This window comes from Musca vetustissima, unplaced genomic scaffold (genome assembly GCF_032173495.1).
Source record: "Musca vetustissima isolate MV318-11 ecotype Yass unplaced genomic scaffold, APGP_CSIRO_Mvet_v1 utg91834, whole genome shotgun sequence".
Classification (NCBI taxonomy): Eukaryota; Metazoa; Arthropoda; class Insecta; order Diptera; family Muscidae; genus Musca; species Musca vetustissima.
This window is the reverse complement of record NW_026874052.1, coordinates 70,848-90,147: the sequence shown is the minus strand read 5'-3', so window position 1 is coordinate 90,147 and position 19,300 is coordinate 70,848. Positions and strand designations below refer to the sequence as shown.

General features: G+C 34.3%; 1 protein-coding gene and 1 non-coding gene across 2 annotated transcripts; both read left to right on the top strand.

Annotated features, from left to right (window-relative positions):
* The first annotated feature begins 3,634 nt into the window (after positions 1-3,634).
* LOC133330424 (ATP synthase subunit alpha, mitochondrial) lies at positions 3,635-9,965 on the top strand. Its single transcript, XM_061538859.1, has 4 exons — positions 3,635-3,818; positions 7,894-8,474; positions 8,589-9,390; positions 9,488-9,965. Exons 1-4 carry the CDS (start codon positions 3,753-3,755, stop codon positions 9,695-9,697), a joined length of 1,659 nt encoding a protein of 552 aa, XP_061394843.1. The 5' UTR covers positions 3,635-3,752; the 3' UTR covers positions 9,698-9,965.
* LOC133330444 (small nucleolar RNA psi18S-841/snoR66) lies at positions 7,021-7,163 on the top strand. Its single transcript, XR_009754352.1, has one exon. It is a non-coding gene; the product is annotated as a small nucleolar RNA psi18S-841/snoR66 (small nucleolar RNA).
* Positions 9,966-19,300: the final 9,335 nt, after the last annotated feature.

The following is a 19,300-nucleotide window of genomic DNA, read 5'->3' as shown; positions in this document are numbered from 1 at the left end:
TTAAATTCGTAAGACATTTTCCACAAAATAAATTGTACACAAATGGAGACAAAATCAACCGACTGCCATACGTAACTATGAAAGATTTACATTTAGCGTTGCCAACTAACAAATATCAACACTAACTTTTACAAGTTGGCAACATTTATAATTTCAACGAATGTTGCTGAATTACAGGGTTGTATTGTGTATGTCTCTAATGTTGCCATATTATTTGATACATAGAAGAAAAACTGGGATTGCTGCCAATGTGATGCCATATTATGCAAACTAATCGGCAAACGGGAGGAATACAAAGAAACTAGAAAAATCCATATAAATCAGATTCCATTCAATATTTTTAACTTGTTATCTTTTGTCAACAAAGAAAAAACAAAAATTTTGAGAGCAATGTTCAGCTTTACAACGTTATCAAAAATCCAAATATTTCATATTCATTTTGAAATATTCATATTTTCTTTATTTTGTCAACAAATGAAAAAAAATACGTTCTGTCATAGTTGAATTTTTTTCAACTTTAAAAATTCGTACGTCGACGTATTTCGGTAACATTCATATAAATACATGTGTTTTACTTTTGAGGTGAATAACGTCGAACGAGCTAGTGGAATTTTAGGTAGGTCTGTTAGAAATTAATTTAGTTTAGTTTATTAAAAATCGACATACATAAAGGTTTATGGAATTTATATTTCATTACATTTGAAAATGATATATGAATTCCAAATGAAAAAGAGTTGCCATCATCAAATTCTTAAATGAGACTACCTTCTGTAATTATGTCATGGCCATGCGATTGAATTTTGAATTTAATTGAAATGTAAATCATTTGTTATACATAGCTTTCGTCTGAATGAAATAAATCTATTGTGGGCAAGGGAAACATTAAAAGTTTTACCCAACTGGAAAGAACTTTTTAACCTCACAGTGACAAATATCCACCGGTATTATTTACAACTTAATTGCGATTGAAATTCAATTTACACTTTACGCGCAAGTTTGCTTATTTAGATAGCCATCGTAAGATTTTGAGATCATGAGACGCCACACAGCTATTGTCCATAGAAAATTAGTACTTCAACATACAGAACTAGGAAAATCTCTGCGGAAAATCGCCGAAATACTCAATCTGCTGTCAAAAAAATATATTGAGGCACAAAAGCGAGAATCGATTTTGCCAAACAAGCCGAAAACCAGCGAGAAAAATGTTCAATATAAGAGACGAAAAGTGGTTGCTCCGACAAGTGGCCGGTAATCCAAAGCTAAGTGACCTAAATTTTCTGAAATCACAGAGAAATATATGGAAAAGAAATGTAACCCAGAAATAATTCGAAGAATTTTGTGTGATCATGCACTCAAAAAGCCATTCATAGACCCCTCAAAAACAGGAAAATCCGATTGGTGTTCATTCAGGAACACGGAAAATGGATTTTGAATTTTTAGTAATCCGTTATTTGTGCTGATGAAAGCAAATTTAACTTCTTTGGTCGGGCTGTGAACCCTAAGCACACAATTCAGACTTTAAAGCAGGAAGGAGGCTCTGTAATGGTATGTGGCCGTATGAGCGCTGCTGGAGTAAGAAATCTCGTTTTTATTAACCCTTTGAGCACCGAATTTTTTCCGTAATCATAGAACAATTTTCTGTTCACAGATTTAATACAACTATCCTAGATAGGATATGGACAAATTTTGACATCGCTACATCCTTGCATTCGGGAGATACAGTACATTCTTTCTGAAAAATATAAGCCCAATATCAAGAAAACCAAATGCAAAATCGACGAAAAAATAATTTTTAATTATTCTCTATATTCTGTTTTACAAGAATGAAAAATAATTCTGACGGCAGAGTTCGTATATTTCAAATATGAAGCGATTTAAATAATTTGGACTGTATACACAAATTAGTACTGTACACATTTTTGCCCTCTTCTCCATATTAAAAAGCTCATAACTTTACCAAAATTTTGAATTTTGTAGATTATTCTTGTGATATGTGTCGTCCATAATCAGGCCTTGACGTATGCAGTATAAAGTATATATATCTACTAGCAGTATATTAAATATTAGCTCTAAAACATTTTGTTGGCTGTGGGCAACATTGGGCCATAAAGGGTTAAGTGGCCCACACACGTCAAACATGTACGTTCGATCGGTGTGAATCGAAGCAATGTTTGACGTGTGTGGTACGGTGTTCACACCAATTTGCCGGTGCGCACACCGATCGAAAGAAATTTTTTTATTTTTCGTTGTGCGACGCGCACATGTTTGACGTCTGTGGCCTGGTGTGTGGATATTTTCTCATTTGTTGCGAAATTTCGTGGAGTGCGGATCAGCGGACAAATGCAATACATATGCATTTGGAAGATTTTTTGATGTTTTTTACACATATTCTACTGTGTAGCAAATAAAAATGTTTTTTTCCCGGAATAAAATAAAAATATTTAATACATTTATATTAAATAAAAATATTTCGTCTTTTTCCGTCATCACTATCGCGGTCCATCTTCACGCTTCAAAAATAAATATGAAATGAAGTTTAGTGGATTCGTTTGACGTGTGTGGGCTAGGAGCTTCACACCGATCGAACGCACATGTTTGAGGTGTGTGGCCCACTTTAAAGGAATTGTGGATAAGATTTTTTATTTAAATATTATAAGCGCATTTAAAATGTTGTACTGAAAAATTGGGGACATTTTTTTACATTTTAAACTCCTTGTACATTAGAACTTTTTACCGGGTTAACCTACTTTATGAGGATTTATTTGACATATATGCAAAGGAAATGACAATTGAAACCCACTGGGTTAACGAAATCCGGTTAAATGTAAACGTACTATTATCAAGATAATGACTCCAAACAGAAGTCGCACACCCGCAATTTAATATTTTGAAAAATGTAAGACAAATATTCAAAAATTCAGTTATTTAAAAGATGAATTTTACAACGTGCGTAAAAAAATCTATGATTTAAACGACATGTACACTAGAACTTTTTCACCGGGTTAACCTACTTTATGAGGATTTATGTGACATATATGCAAAGGAATTGACAATTGAAACCCACTGGGTTAACGAAACACGCTTAAATGTAAACATACTATTATGGAATAAATCAGTATGCAAATAATTTTCTCAACTAGTATTTGAAAAGAAGCTCTGACATTCCAATATTTGTTAAGGTTTTAATATAATATTTCAAGTAAATATGTTGTTGCATTTGTTTTTTATTTATTTTGACATACAAGAGCATTTGCCCTTTCTTATTATGATACTTATTTCGTTTAAATTCATTTGATTTTTTAATTACTTCTTATAGAACCTGCAAGAATTTACAAATTTAATTTGTTTTATATTCAATTTATATTTAATGAAAATACATACACACCCTTTACTCCTTACCCTCTTTTGTTATTGTTTTCCTTTTTATGTTAAATATTAATTTACCTACGTCTACAGTTTATTTTAAATACATATCCTTTTATAAAATAACACAAAATTCACCTAATAATTACCTTACACCCAAAATTCCCTCATCACCATATGTTTCCACAACGATCTGGCAACACGAAAAAACTTAACGCTGTGGCTGAATTGCGTGCTGACATAACTTAACGTCAATGGGAAAATGAACGAATCAGCACCACAAGTCAACCATCTTTGCAAGTATTACGTCTAGAGAGGGCTGGGTGTATAAGAAGTAAATCCGTTTTTTCTGCAAGCGACAAGAAATAAAAAGTTAATTTTAAGTCAAAATGTCGATGATTTCTGCTCGTTTGGCTACATCTGTGGCCCGCAATTTGCCAAAGGCCGCTCAACAGGTATTAATTTAAACAAATTGGATAAAGCAAAAAAAAAACAATTGAAACCAGAAAAAATTATAAAAGAAAAAATGTGCAAAAATTTCTTTGCCGACAACCGACGACGAGTGTGTGAAAAATTCCTGTAAAGAGAACGTGAAAATAGTTGTGCAATCAAAAACTCAAAGACCAAACCCGAACACAACGCAATGTAAAGTGATTTTAAAGTAACTTTCAACAATTAAAAGTGCAGTTTTGTAAATTTTTCATGGATTTTTAAAGATTTGCCGATAATGTTACGCAACCTTTGGTTAGGTTTATTGGCTGGCTGATGAGTGAGTGGCATTGAGTTTAAAAAAAGTTGGAAAGAGTAAAGGAGCTTAGTTGATGGAAAGAAGTGTTGTGAAAAGTTATATAATTTAAGAGTTTTAATGATTTTTCCCCTCATTTGGAGGAAAATTCTAAGCACAGTTTATAAGTTTCCTTTCAAGTTACATAATGTTCAAGAAGACAGCTAAAATTTTTGCGGCACTTTTCCCCCTCTTCTTCATTAACGGCCGCTCGGCTCTCTTCCATTGATTCTTTTGCTCTCTCCATGTCACTCTCACAAATGGCCCGGTTCTTGTGTTGTTTTTCTTTTTCTCAACTAACTCAGCTGTCAAAAATCACATAACTGCCAAGAGAAAACGAAAAATGCCTACATTCGTCGTGTTGAGGTTAGGTTATGTCCACATTTACATTTTATGGAAAATATCGATACATTGTTGGAAAAATGTAAACTTTTAAAGAAAATATTGATTTTTTCTAATCAGAGTAAATCATTACATTGTAATTTTGCAAATTTTATTGCAGTTTTTTTTTCTTCTCTGTTATGTATCAGTGGTGTGCTGCGAGTGTGTTTGTTGGTTGTGTGTGTGTGTGTCGGAATAGAACACAACCAACAACTGCATGTGCTGCCATATTTTTTTTTTTTACTGCTGCTAATGGTTATTCAACTACCAGATTAGACTTTTTTCGGTCAAATCTTACATAAGTGTAATTTATTTGTGAATATTCCATAAAATCTATGAAGAAAATGTTTGCAATTACTTGTAATTTATCGGAAAAATTGTAAAATTTTTGCACATTTTTTGTATTTACTTATTTTTTGGCAATAATTTTAGTTTGTAAGAAGCCGGCATTAACATTGTTAATAATCTTAAAGATCACTCACTCATCTAAATTTATAACATTGAAGCCATTGTTATGATTTTTATACAATTTAATTTATTTTCTTGGCACTTGACCAGAAGTTTTTACTTAGTTTTTTTTTTAACTTTTTCCGGTATCTTATTGGATTATGTCACATTGCATGGGGCAAATAAGAAAGAAAAAACATGCCCCCAATGTTCTTCCCCATAGTTGATGAGTACTTTGTGCCTACTTCCAATAAGTTATTCTAGAATAAAAGAAATATTTTTCCAATAGGGGCGAATTAAAATAAAATCTGTCTGGAATTTATTTATTATTATTTGTTTTTTTTTTTTTTTTTTGAAATTATAATAAATTAGGGAATATTTCATATGATTTCGACATAGTATTTATCATTTTTTTTATAAATTTAATAAAATCTATATTTTTTTATAAAACAACAAACTAGCATTACCCCAGTTTATTTTAGAATAACAAAACATTTAAATTTTATGTTGAGGGATTCATGAAATGCTAGATTTGTTTATTACATACCTATGTAGGTACCATGATAGGTACATCCTGAAATGTTTTTTCTGAAAAATATACACAATTTAATGACTAACAATTACTTATATTCCGATTTATAAAAAATTTAATATTAATTTATATATACTTCACATACGATAGATATAAATTGACAACGCCTATTTTATAGTCTACAACCCGTTTTCTACTCCTGTCCATAAAACAAATTCAACAGAAGCACTTTATTTTGGAGAGCTAGAATATAAATCCAGCCTTTTGTGACCTTTTTTAAAAAAAATGAAATTCATTAAATAAATTTTTAAATTAATGTTAAGTATTTTCAATAGAACAACGATTAACTCTTAAAATAAACTACATATTTTCTACAACGACTTTCAACAAAAAATCGTTTGTGACACTATGGTTCGATTGTGACACTATGGGTGTCTTAAAGTTCACATCCTCCTCACGTGGAGGAGGAGGATGGGAACTTTGAGTTATATTACTTTGAGTAAGATATTTCGTAAAAACCTACCTAGGTGCATCATAAGTCTCCCTTTTTTTGTCCGAAAGGTTGCCATATAATATTTTTATAACCTTCACAACTATGTTGAAGGGGTATTGTAGCCATTGTGTGGCCTAAGAGTTTGTAGCAACGCCAAATATTGGTCCGTCCTAGACCAACATTTACTTCCGAAGGGCATAGATTGAAGAAGTTGGCATTATATTCAATATATATCCTTTATATTGATACCAATTATAATGTTGTGTGTGCTCCGATATAAATACTTACAGGGGTTTAGTATTACCATTACCAGACTAGAGCGAAATGAAATCACCCTATATCGCAAGCGAACTTATTGATAAGTTTTGTCCGATCCATCTAATAATATTTAGCAACAATACTAACATTTATGTTGACTTCTTGTGTGAATATTTTTCCCCCAAGAAAGTATTTTCTAAAACATTGTGGACATATATTCATATTATAATATTTCAAAATAATGAAATTAGTTAATTTTTTTATTATATCTACTGTAGAATTACTCTAAAAGAAAAATAACATGCATGAATTATTAATTCAAAATTTTCTTACATTCTGTAGATAAATACTGCTTTATATTGCACGCCACAAGCGCTTGTTTTCTTCCACCCCAAATATCCTTTGGCATGTGCACTGTGCGTCAAATTTGAATTACAGCCTCATTTGATGCAATTTTTTTAAACTTGCCAAAATTAATTTGTTGGCAAACTTTTATTCATTGATTTAGTCACATCAAGACTTTATCAATTGTATAGGAATTGTCACAATTGCAAATATAAAATGCAATATATTAAATAATTCCCTTAAACTTCAAATAGAAATATATCCTTTTGATAATCCCACTCCCCTTAGCACAGCATGCCAGTAGAATATCTGAAAAGTATAAACATTCTATATAACAAAATGTAGTTTACTACGAATTTCGTAAATGCTTTAAATTTGCACGCCAAAAAAACGCTTGTTTCCACCTGAACTTCCTTTGGCAAGTGCACTCTGCGTCAAATTTGAATACAGCCTCATTTGATGCAATTTTTTAAACTTGCCAAAATTAATTGGTTGGCAAACTGTTATTCATTGATTTAGTCACATCACGACTTTATCAATTGTATAGGAATTGTCACAATTGCATGTACAAATTAAATGTAAAATTAGAAATAAATCCTTTACTCTAACCTCAATTAGATATATTTCCTTTTAAATCCTTTCCCTCAAACATTTCATGCCAGTAGAATTGTAGCAATATCTTACAATTATTTAAAAACTCTCCCCAATAATTATATCTGTAGATGTAGTTCATTGCCTCATATTCCTAACCTCAAACCTATATTTCCCAGAGTTTCTATCAAAAGTGATAAAATTACCCCTCTTTTCATCCACAAAATCTCTTCAATCTTTAGCAAGTAGAAAATTTAGAAATGCTTTTAATAATGCTTCTTCTGTGTTTTCCTAACCTCAAAATTCAAACTCTGTAATTTCTTTAATAAAATATATATTTTCGTAGATAGTATGACCGATAGTAGTATTGATTCTAAAATATCTGCCTTCTCTTTTTCTAAAACGTAAACATTCTGAATGTAAACTTTTCATAGTATGTCAGCTGTGTAATTTTTTTCTAATTGTTACAGTAGAGATAATTTAACATTTATTATAACAACAAATTGTCCATGCCAGGACTTACGTAACAAAATACATACGATAGACAGTGTATATTTTTTAGATTACCTTCACTTTAATACATCACAAATCATCTGTTCCATAGCTTAGAATACACAATCGTAACCAAAAACCCTCTGTTTCCTTCATTAAAAAAACTTTTACTAATTCGATTCCCTTTTAACCAAAACAAATTTCTAGATCGCTGCCAAAGCCGCTTACCCAGCTGCAACTCTAGCTGCACGTAAACTCCATGTCTCCAGCACACAACGCAGCGCTGAAATCTCTTCCATTTTGGAAGAACGCATTATGGGCGTTGCCCCCAAGGCCGATTTGGAAGAGACTGGCCGTGTGTTGAGCATTGGTGATGGTATCGCTCGTGTCTATGGCTTGAACAACATCCAAGCCGATGAGATGGTAGAATTCTCCTCCGGTTTAAAGGGTATGGCTTTGAATTTGGAACCCGATAACGTTGGTGTTGTCGTCTTCGGTAACGATAAGCTCATCAAGCAAGGTGATATTGTCAAGCGTACCGGTGCTATTGTCGATGTCCCCGTCGGTGATGAATTGTTGGGCCGTGTCGTTGATGCTTTGGGTAACGCTATTGATGGTAAGGGTGCCATCAACACCAAGGACCGTTTCCGTGTCGGTATCAAGGCCCCCGGTATCATTCCCCGTGTCTCTGTACGCGAACCTATGCAAACTGGTATTAAGGCCGTCGATTCCTTGGTACCCATTGGTCGTGGTCAACGTGAATTGATCATTGGTGATCGTCAAACTGGGTAAGAGATAAACACAGGGAGAAAAAGAAAATCATTATTTAAAGAAAACCAACAATTTCATTGTAATTCAATTATTTTTAACTTCTTTTTTCGCCCCACTCTCTCGACGTACAGCAAAACCGCTTTGGCTATTGATACCATCATCAACCAAAAGCGTTTCAACGATGGTCAAGATGAATCCAAGAAATTGTACTGTATCTACGTTGCCATCGGTCAGAAGCGTTCCACCGTCGCCCAAATTGTCAAGCGTTTGACTGATGCCGGCGCCATGGACTACTCCGTCATTGTCTCCGCCACTGCCTCCGATGCCGCTCCCTTGCAATACTTGGCTCCCTACTCTGGCTGCGCCATGGGTGAATACTTCCGTGACAAGGGCAAGCACGCCTTGATCATCTATGACGATTTGTCCAAACAGGCCGTCGCCTACCGTCAAATGTCCCTGTTGTTGCGTCGTCCCCCAGGTCGTGAAGCCTACCCCGGTGATGTCTTCTACTTGCATTCCCGTTTGTTGGAACGTGCCGCCAAGATGTCCCCCGCCATGGGTGGTGGCTCCTTGACTGCCTTGCCCGTCATTGAAACCCAAGCCGGTGATGTATCCGCTTACATTCCAACCAACGTCATTTCCATCACTGACGGTCAAATCTTCTTGGAAACTGAATTGTTCTACAAGGGTATCCGTCCCGCCATTAACGTCGGTTTGTCTGTATCCCGTGTCGGTTCCGCTGCCCAAACCAAGGCCATGAAACAGGTCGCTGGCTCCATGAAATTGGAATTGGCCCAATACCGTGAAGTAGCTGCTTTCGCCCAATTCGGTTCCGATTTGGATGCCGCTACCCAACAATTGTTGAACCGTGGTGTTCGTTTGACTGAATTGTTGAAGCAAGGTCAATACGTACCCATGTCCATTGAAGATCAAGTAAGTATTTGGAGAAGAGATGAGCCTCCTCACCCACCCATTGAAAAAAAAAAAAAATTATTAATCACACCCACACACTTTTTTCCTTCTGCCTTAGGTTGCTGTTATCTACTGTGGTGTCCGTGGTCACTTGGACAAGATGGATCCCGCCAAGATCACCAAGTTCGAAAAGGAATTCTTGCAACACATCAAGACCTCCGAACAAGGTCTTTTGGACCAAATCGCCAAGGAAGGCAAGATCTCCGAATCTGCCGATGCTAAGTTGAAGGAAGTCGTCACCAAATTCTTGTCCACCTTCCAAGGTTAAACAGCATCAACAAATAAATTCACACAATAACCTACCATCGTCATTTAAGTAAAAAACGCGTAGTTTTAACAACAACCAAAGCTACCTTGCATACACACACCAATACAACAACAACACACAGTGTGTTCCATCATCGGTGTCGTCTCACGTTATTCTTGTAATTTAAAATATAAAATATCGTTAAACGATTTCACTTAAGGCAAAGAAAAAACACAGAAACGTTAAAGCAGATTTAGAAACAAACACTCTTTTAAAAAGAATGAATGAATGAAAAAATAGTCACTTGCTAAAACAACAAACAAACAAAACGTTAAGTTAAACAACATTGAATAACAAACAATAAAATATAAAAAACTTATAAAAATCGAAATTTCCAAAAAAATCTTAAAAATTTCCACAAAAAACTTTCGTTCATGTTTTCCTTATTCTACTTTGTTATTATACCACCCACCCAGCAATGCCCCCTGAGCAGTGGCGGCAGAGAGATAAAAACACGAGGGCTCGAATGATGCGAAATCGAACAAAGGCCAACAACATTTTGGAGAATTCTTTACCCCATCCCTCACACTAACATCATAAACAAGATCTATGAGAGAGCGCGCCTAAACGAGGGGGCAGGCGAAGTATTTCTTTTCACAAATGTTGTTAGCCGACGATTTGGATTTTTGTTTTATTTCCCCAAAAAAAAAAAAACTCGACAGTTCGTTTAAAACGAATTTATTTAAAAATGTTGCTTTTTTTAGAAAGAAATGAAAAACAATTACTCTTACAATAAAGATTGAAAAACAAATTTATATATTAAATAAAAAAATATAATTACATCATATGTGGAGCATGTGGATGTTAAAAATTAAAAACACATTAAAATTACTACTGATAAACGATAATAAATATAATGGAATATCCTTAAAGTTAAACAAAAATTACACCACTCTAAAAACTTTGTGTTTTTATTTTAAATGTTTTTTTTTTCAAGATAAATTTCTAGAATGTTATATGAGGGTGTTTGATAAGCGTGTTCTCTTACGTAAACAAAAGTGTGTGTGTTTAAATGATAATATATTTTATCAATAAGCAATTCAGCAAATGTAGAATAAGGACAAACATGGAATATAAGGTGTTAAACATCGGGAGGGCTTTGGTGATTTGGGAGGATTTTAAAAAGAATTGCATCGCACACAATATACGAAATTTATGTGTTTGTAGTCTTGTGGGGCTAGCTGAATTTCATAACAAGATCATCGGATGTGTGAAGCGATTGATCATTTTCAACACCGATGGTTGGGGCTTTTCTAATATTTGGATTTAATTTGATTTTCTGCGAGGAGTGTTTCTAACTAAGAACACAAACCCCCAAATAAGAATTCTTTTGGAAGCCTATTTGGCGGGAAAATATGGCATATATTTTTTGACGCACTAAGGACTCATATCCTCAAATTGGAAAATTTGAATAAAATGTTTAAATTTAGTTTCTTTTTTTTTTGAAAACAAGTGGGGGTTTCTAGTAAAAAAATTACACAAACTAGAACGAATCTATTGCCTTGGGAGAAGGACAACAATGTCGTAATCGTAATCAAAGTACTTCAAAACTTTCATACAGTAGATATCGAATATAAGGACATCTCATATAAGAAAAAATCGCATATAAGAAAGATTATCAAAAACACCGAGCTTATACTTTCTTATATCCTATAATTCCATATAAGAAAAAAACGCATATAAGAAAGAAATCTTCGTTTTTTTGAGTTTCTTATATCCGATATCCACTGTATATAAATCCGTAAAATTATTTAGTTATGTACAATAAATTAAACTATTACAACAAAAATAAGCAATGTCTCAAGATATACGAAGTGGTTATAACAGGCCCACACAATAATACAGTAGATATCGGATATAAGAAACTCAACAAATGCCGGAGATTTCTTTCTTATATGCGTTTTTTATTATCGGATATAAGAAAGTTGTTTCTTATAAGCATACATACTACTAGAGATTTTTGCAAATAGAGAACAGGACTTCTATGAGAGAGGCATTATAAAATTGTCAACAAATCGGTGTTTTTTGGGCCAAATCGGACATTCCGAAGCATGTTAAATAAAATCCTATAGTTCATATAAAAAGAAATAAATAGGCAAATAATTTGTCATACTTTCTTATATGAAACGTTTTCAAATACCTTTGTCAGCTTTGGTATTTAACAAATATTTCTTATATCAGTGTTTTTCTTATATGAAGCAGTATATATACTGAGGGGATGCAAAAAGGCTCGGTGTTTTTGATAGTATCTCTTATATGCGATGTTTTCTTATGTGAGATGTGCTTATATCCGATATCTGCTGTAGTCGGTTTTAAACTTGTTGAAAAAATTGTATATGTAATTGTTCTTTAATAAAATATGTTGTCAGTCAATAAGAAAATGGAATTTTTAGCCAAATTTGTCAAGTAAAATGCTCATAAAGGGAAGGCATTTTCCAAAGTGTGTTCCTTCAATTTTAGTTAAAGGTATTGCTATTTTTTTGCGTCAGGAACGAATCCTGAATGACAATTTGAAAACATAAAGGATTGGACTGCCAGTTTTTCTCATCTTTACTCCTCCTCCAACTAGTCCACTTTCTATTTAGTATAGAAGGTATAGGACCATATATCATATGTAGACGAAGTCTAAAAATCTTTTAAAAATCGAATCCAGCTTTAATAAGTTAATATTTTTTTTACTTAATTGTTATCCGTATACGAAAAATTTCGTCTAATTTGATAAACACGTGTTAGTTAAGCGAAGGCTTAAAACATTTTTTAATTAGGTCCTGGCACAGTTCGTCCGGCCCATGGCCTATAAATAAGGTCACCAAGATAGTAATCGAAATCGGAAAAAAACAGTTTTTTCTCAAGTCTAATGTCAAAAATTTCGACTTTGTTTACGTTTTCGTAATGGAAGTCAATTCACAATAATGCATTTTGACACCAAACTTGAGAGGTATCGATTATCAGCTGGTCTCCCTGGGTGACCTTATTTATAGGCCATGGTCCGGCCTACATGTCGACTTTTCAAATTCTGCAACGACAGTAATTGTTTTGTTCATGGCCTATAAATAAGGTCACCAAGATAGCAATCGAAATCGGAAAAAGCTGTTTTTTCTCAAGTCTAATGTCAAAAATTTCGACTTTGTTTACGTTTTCGTAATGGAAGTCAATTCATAATAATGCATTTTGACAGCAAACTTGAGAGGTATCGATTATCAGCTGGTCTCCCTGGGTGACCTTATTTATAGGCCATGGTTTTGTTTCTTGTCACTAATATTAAAATGCCCATCTCTGTAATAAATACAGAGTTGTATACCGTTTATTATTCGTTACCATGTGACTTAAGGTTACTTTAAATTATCTAATTTTATATGTAGTATTCGATATTATACGGTGTACACACTATCACTTTTGAATGATCTTTGACCAAAATTTAGATTGTTTGATGATAATCCATAATCCCTAAAATACCAAATACTGGGCGTTGCCGTTATATGGCTATGATTTTTTATACACTTAAGCACAGCGACAATCTGCGTCATCGAAATTTGGTTTCTGATAATTTGGAGTAGATTTAAAAATGACTATCCGTCCGTTTGTCTGTCTAGCTGACTGGTGCGAACGATTACTCTCGAAGGGAGTTATCGATTTCATTCAAACTTTGCACATCGTAATATTTCTTCTAAACTTAAATCTAGTTCAGCCTCATAGAAATATTCGTTTTAGAACCCGCCTGTCTTGCCGGATTACATTCAAAATTTTCATTTCATATTATTTATTCTAAACCTAGATCAAATTCGAAGATGCAGAATGTCGGTTCACTCCTTCCGGCACCTCCCCCCTTTACAAAATGGTCAACATTTTGCTGAAAATCTATTTTATAATATCATACAAATTTTATATTCAGTGAGCGGAGCAGTATAGTCGAAAAGGGCCGACCATATGATACCCTACTACTTCCACGGAACAGTAACGTTTAGAGATCAATAGTTACTTTTTCCTTATCCTTGCATATTTTCGGAATATCTTTTCCCGGTCCTGTTTGATTTGAGCCGCTGAATATTGACCGATCAAAACAACCATTTTAATTGGTTGGTCAGATTCCCTTCCTTCGTGTAAAATTTCGATCAGTGCGAAATATAGGTAGAATAGGTAGATCTCTGTAAATATTTACGTATAACTCCCACGCCCGAGTACAGACAACAATACAATTGGTATCAATAAAATGGTCAACCATTCATCTAGTATATAATACATGGCGTAGCTACTATACAAGGTAGTCTCATTTAAGAAATTGATAATGGCAACCCTTCTTAATATGAAATTCATATATAAATTTCAAATAATTTTATTAAATTAATTCCATAAAATCATATGCATGGCGATTGGCTAATGTTCAACAAATTAAAAAAATATATTTTTTTCTAAAGCACCACATTGTTCTCAAGATTTAAGTAAAAATGTTGCAATTTATATTTATAGATTTTACAGGCAGGGAACTTAAAAATATTAATAAATATAAATGATCCAAAATTGTTTGCCACTTGACACAAGATTTGCGTACATTTCAAAGGAAGATATTTTCGTTTAAATTTTGAAAGCTGAATGTTGGCAAAAACAAATTTATGAAAAAAAAACATTTGGAAACATATGACTGCATGAGACTACCTTGTATAGTTATGCCATGTAAATAGTAGTAACTTCTGGGGTCTATATCCTTTAGGAGAAAATATATTTGCCATAGAATACAAATTTTGTAATTTTCACACAAAAGTCTGGGTCTATTTTACCCGTTAAATATTGACCGGTCTTAATCAAAACATCCTTGCTTATTCCATGGCCAGATGCCTTTCTTTGTATAAAATTTCGTTCCCATTAGTGTCCGGGTTATAATTAAGGCCTCTAGAGCGACCAGAAAAACACAAAAATAAAGTTTTTGGTCCATTTAATCCACTCAGTATTAAGCGATCATCGACTCAGCTAGTCGATCTAGACAAACTCTTGGGACATCACAAAGCCCCCGTAAATCATAGTCTGAGGGTACTTCTCTGTCGGTAGCAACGTCTGACACTTTTTTACTTCTTTGCAAAGACTCTTAATATGGGACTTTTGCGCCAAAATTGAAAGAAAAAAAACATCTGTAAACCAAAATCTTTTGGACAATGGTCAGTATTTTTGGAAGGCATATCCGCACATCTGTTCCAATCCCTTGGTAAATATTCGTAATATACTTGAAAAAAATCACTGTTCTGCATCATTTCATACACACACAAAAATTATCCTCTGTGATTTTTTGTAACAACAATTTCTCCATGTAGAGTAGGTAAAAAACAAATTCGCTTATTTTCAATTGTCGTAATACCGATTAGGACAGAATGTTGTCAACTTCTGTAACACTCACACTCATTGTAGACTAACTAACCATAATATTAGGATTATTTCTCAACAAATTTTAGCGCCTTAACTGTGTGTACTGCTGCGTACATTTTTCAATACGATACTTAGAGCCTACTTAGGGATTCATTGTGTCTCACTTTGTTTACCACCAGCTGAGCTAATTTGAGGAATTGGTAACTAATCTTGGAACGTAGAAAATATTTGTTTTTGGAACTGAATGTATCCTTGAGCTAAGAGTAAATATTACATCCTTACAGTTGGTATTAGGATGTTTATCTAATTATATTTTACCTAAGGGTTTCTATAGAGACCAGTAGAAGACCGTCTAAATATGGGTTATCAATTTGGTGTTTTTTTTTAAGTAAACGTAAATAAAACACATATACAATAATATTATATATTTTATATATTTTTTTTTATAAAGTTTGGACGTTGGACCAAGCGAACTGTTTGAAACATATTGAGCCCTAACGAATGTTGGTACTCAAGAACTGAAGATTGATCTGCATAAGCACGGTATTTCGCATAGCCTAGACAGACGACAGCCTTAATTCAAATTAATGCCATGTTCTGACGAGCATTCGAACAACGTAGTTCGCTCTCAGAATTACCTACATGAATTAACCCGTTCATACAACACTATTCTTAATTCATCTCATCAGAATTTTCTTTTTCAAATTTGTTGTTTCTCCTTTTACACAGAAATCTCAACATATTTGTGTGTATTACCTATGAATTTAAATAGAGAAAATTATTCTCTTTCTCCTGAATATAGTCAGAACCTAAGAGGACTTTCAGTCTTGGCATGTTGAGTTGGTGTCTTTTATTGTAAAAGAATAAAGGAGAACTTCGTCCAAATTAAAGTTTGATATTCCTATATTCCTTTATAAATTGACAATTCATACGAAGCCAAGAGGTAAGAGGCTATGCGATGGCCGACCTCAAATCCTCACAAAAATCTATTTCTATAGAGCCGAATCAAGCCAAGTCCTTTCGTATAATGAGTAGAGACGTAAACCCTGTCGAGGAAGAGGATCCTAATTCTATCTCCATCCGAGTCTTAGGCGGTTGACCGTCGAAGTGGAGACTGGGGCTGATGAACTTCCCATCGTAAAGATGGGTTAATCATCAAAACCGGGAACCACTAAACGAGCTAATGCCAAAAATATTCTCCAGGAACAATCCGAACGATATTGCGAAGGGCTTCTTGACCTATAGGCTTCTTGACCCGTGCGAAGTCCTCCACCGTAACCCCCTCCAAAAGAGGAGAAGACTGAGAGTGGACCGTCGAGACGCTGCGACGTCTGAGCCTCCAGTACCACTCAAGGCAAAAATGAGCGCTGAGAAACCGCTGTGTAAACCATAATATTTTCTTAAATAAGATATGTGGTTGTGGCAGAATCACGATATTTATACCATCCACTATAAGTTTGAGTGTATATTAAATTTTGCGTTGTTGTATGGTAGTAAATCTTCCTACTAAAATATTGGTTCGCCTTTTAGAGAAGGACCCATATAACTATACATCCCACGTGTTTCAACCAATTTGGGAGCAATTTTAATATTTTAGATTCTTATTGAGTAGAAAATGTCCCTAACTAAATTATCAACATTTGCTCATGTTTCCGCGTGACACCCCATATAATGGTAACTCCCATAATTCGGTGTTTTGGGCACGTTTTTAAACCGGGAACAGACCAAATGACAATATAATAAATTTCGAGACGAGACCATTAGGACTATTAGGACAATTGGTTTAAGAAATTTAGAGCCGGCAATTTTGATTTGCAAGATGAAGACCGCAGCGGCCGCCTAGTAACGGCGGATGCGGACCTTATCAATACTGTGCTCGCTGAAAATCCGCGATATAGTGTGCGCGAGATAGTTGATGACACTAACATTCCCAAGAAGAAACTTATGAGACAACCTAATATATGATACACATATGTAAATTAAGTATACTCATATGTATTTAATATCTTACAATATCCTTATAGCATCTCGATATCAGTTTCCAGGTCATATCAAGAGAAAAGGATTCACGTTACATAAATATTTCAAAAAATATTTTGGCGCCAAAATCTTGTGGTTTTTTATGTATTCTAACACGTCGATGGGATACGACGGCTCTCCTTATGGGTGTGCTATTTATTGTTGCTTTCGATTTATGTTTTGTGTGTCCATTTGTACTAATGGTAACATACCGAACAAAACGCATGCACGCACCAACGTTCGTACGTATGTACATACATTTCGAACAATTTGAAATTGTTACATACAACAGACAAGAATTCTGTTGTATGTACAACAACAATTACTATTAAGCGCGTAAAGATTCTTCTTCCATTACCCTCGATTAATGGTGGTGGTGGATGGCTGTTATTTGGAATGCCGGCTGGCTATCTATTCGATTGTTGGTTATTTCGTCTTTCTACATTTTGCTGTGCGCCTATTCGAAAATCGAGTTTGACGGTTTTATGACCGTCATTTATTTTCTTCAACATGTTCTTTCTTCGTTTGTGGTTGGTGGTGGACGACGACGTTTTTATGGCTTGTATTTTTTTTATTGCGCTACTATAATAGTACTACTGACACATTAATTACATGAAAAAAAAAACATACACACACTCTGCATGCATATAGCTAGCTAACAGCCATGGAAATAAATGACCAGTCAGCAGGCAGGCCAATAGGGTGCCTCAGGGAAAAATGTTTTGGAAGCTTAATAAATAAAGGGTCGCATATGGTTACCTTTCTAATGTGCTTGAATTGATCGATTTGGCTATCAAATCTTCCTAGCAAAAAATTATCAATATTGCTTAACCCTTTCATTGTCAAAGAAAATTTTTGTCGGAATAAAAATCTAAACTTTTGTACTAAAAATCATATGAAGGCCCAGAGTTTAGAAAAAAATCAATTCTTATTTTAACCCTCGGATAGTTTTGTCTATCTTTCAGCAAAAATAAAGACATCAACTGTAACGGTACATAGGATAACCGAAAAATTGCAAAGGAAGAGAGTAATTTTAAATGTCGAATATATTCGACAAAAACACTGAAAGGGTTAATTTTTTAAAGTAGCCCCCATATAACGGTATTCGCAAGAATTTCGGTCTACGACCTGAAACGACCATCGGTCCATTGTGTAAAAGCGGACAGTAAACCATTAAATGGGCGTACCGAAAATCGGCCGGGACTTAATATCGTTCACTTGCTGCCAGACCGGCATAAATTAAAAAAAATGATTTTCCAGAAAATTCGTTTTAGGTCTTCAATTGACTCACACCTTACAATGAACAGAGGATCTTCCACAGCTTTTCAATCAGAGTGTATAAGAGATATTCATCTGAAATTTTTACACAATATGAAGTCTGATATATCGAACAATTCTGCATAATTAAATCGAAAAGGAGATCTTTGGAACTATACACAGGTTTTATTATTCGCGTTATATAATGTATGTTTTTATAAACATTGACATTTGTGGGGAAAATACCAGAAGGAGTGGACCAATGAGTCCTCTCTTAGGACGTGATATAGGATTGGTAAAGATAATAACAGAGTTTGCTTCAAATCGGACAATCCATTCGCAGTAGAAAGAGTGGGCCGATATACGCCATCTTCGAACTTGAACTAAGTTTTGGAGAAACATTAAGATGTGGAAAGACATTTGTAAATCGACTCCAAATTGTCTGAAACGGATTTGGTCCAATGAAGCATGGGGTCTTCTATATAGAGATGTCCATCTCCTCTTTTGTCATCGTAGGTTTGGGACACTTGATATAGGTTTACCGGTTACAGTAAATTTCATTAGTGGTAAAGCGTCCTTACTTGTATATATTGTAAATAAATCTTCCTCCCAATCCCCCTGTAAGTATTAGGTTTGGAAAAAAGAAATCCATCGGCCGGTCGTCGAAAATGTTGATAAAATCGGAGAAATTATCGAAGTTGACGTGCATGTTAGCAGTCGTAACATCGCCCATAAGCGACAATAAAACTGTTTTCAACGATTTACACAAAGTGCTTCCATATGACCAAACGCTAAATTCCGATCTTAACTGTTAACAATTGGAGATAGCAATTGACCAGAATTGGCCAACAGGAGAGATGTCATGTTCCACAGGACAATACTAGGCCACACACATCTACAGTGACTCGCCAGCAATTTCGGGAGTTTGGTTGG

What these genes read in the sequence shown, in the direction of transcription:
- LOC133330424 (XM_061538859.1), top strand. Translation starts at nt 3,753, where the DNA reads ATGTCGATGATTTCTGCTCGTTTGGCTACATCTGTGGCCCGCAATTTG. An exon ending in ATTGGTGATCGTCAAACTGG is followed by an intron (nt 8,475 to 8,588) that starts GTAAGAGATAAA and finishes CTCGACGTACAG; the next exon opens with CAAAACCGCTTTGGCTATTG. An exon ending in CCATGTCCATTGAAGATCAA is followed by an intron (nt 9,391 to 9,487) that starts GTAAGTATTTGG and finishes CTTCTGCCTTAG; the next exon opens with GTTGCTGTTATCTACTGTGG.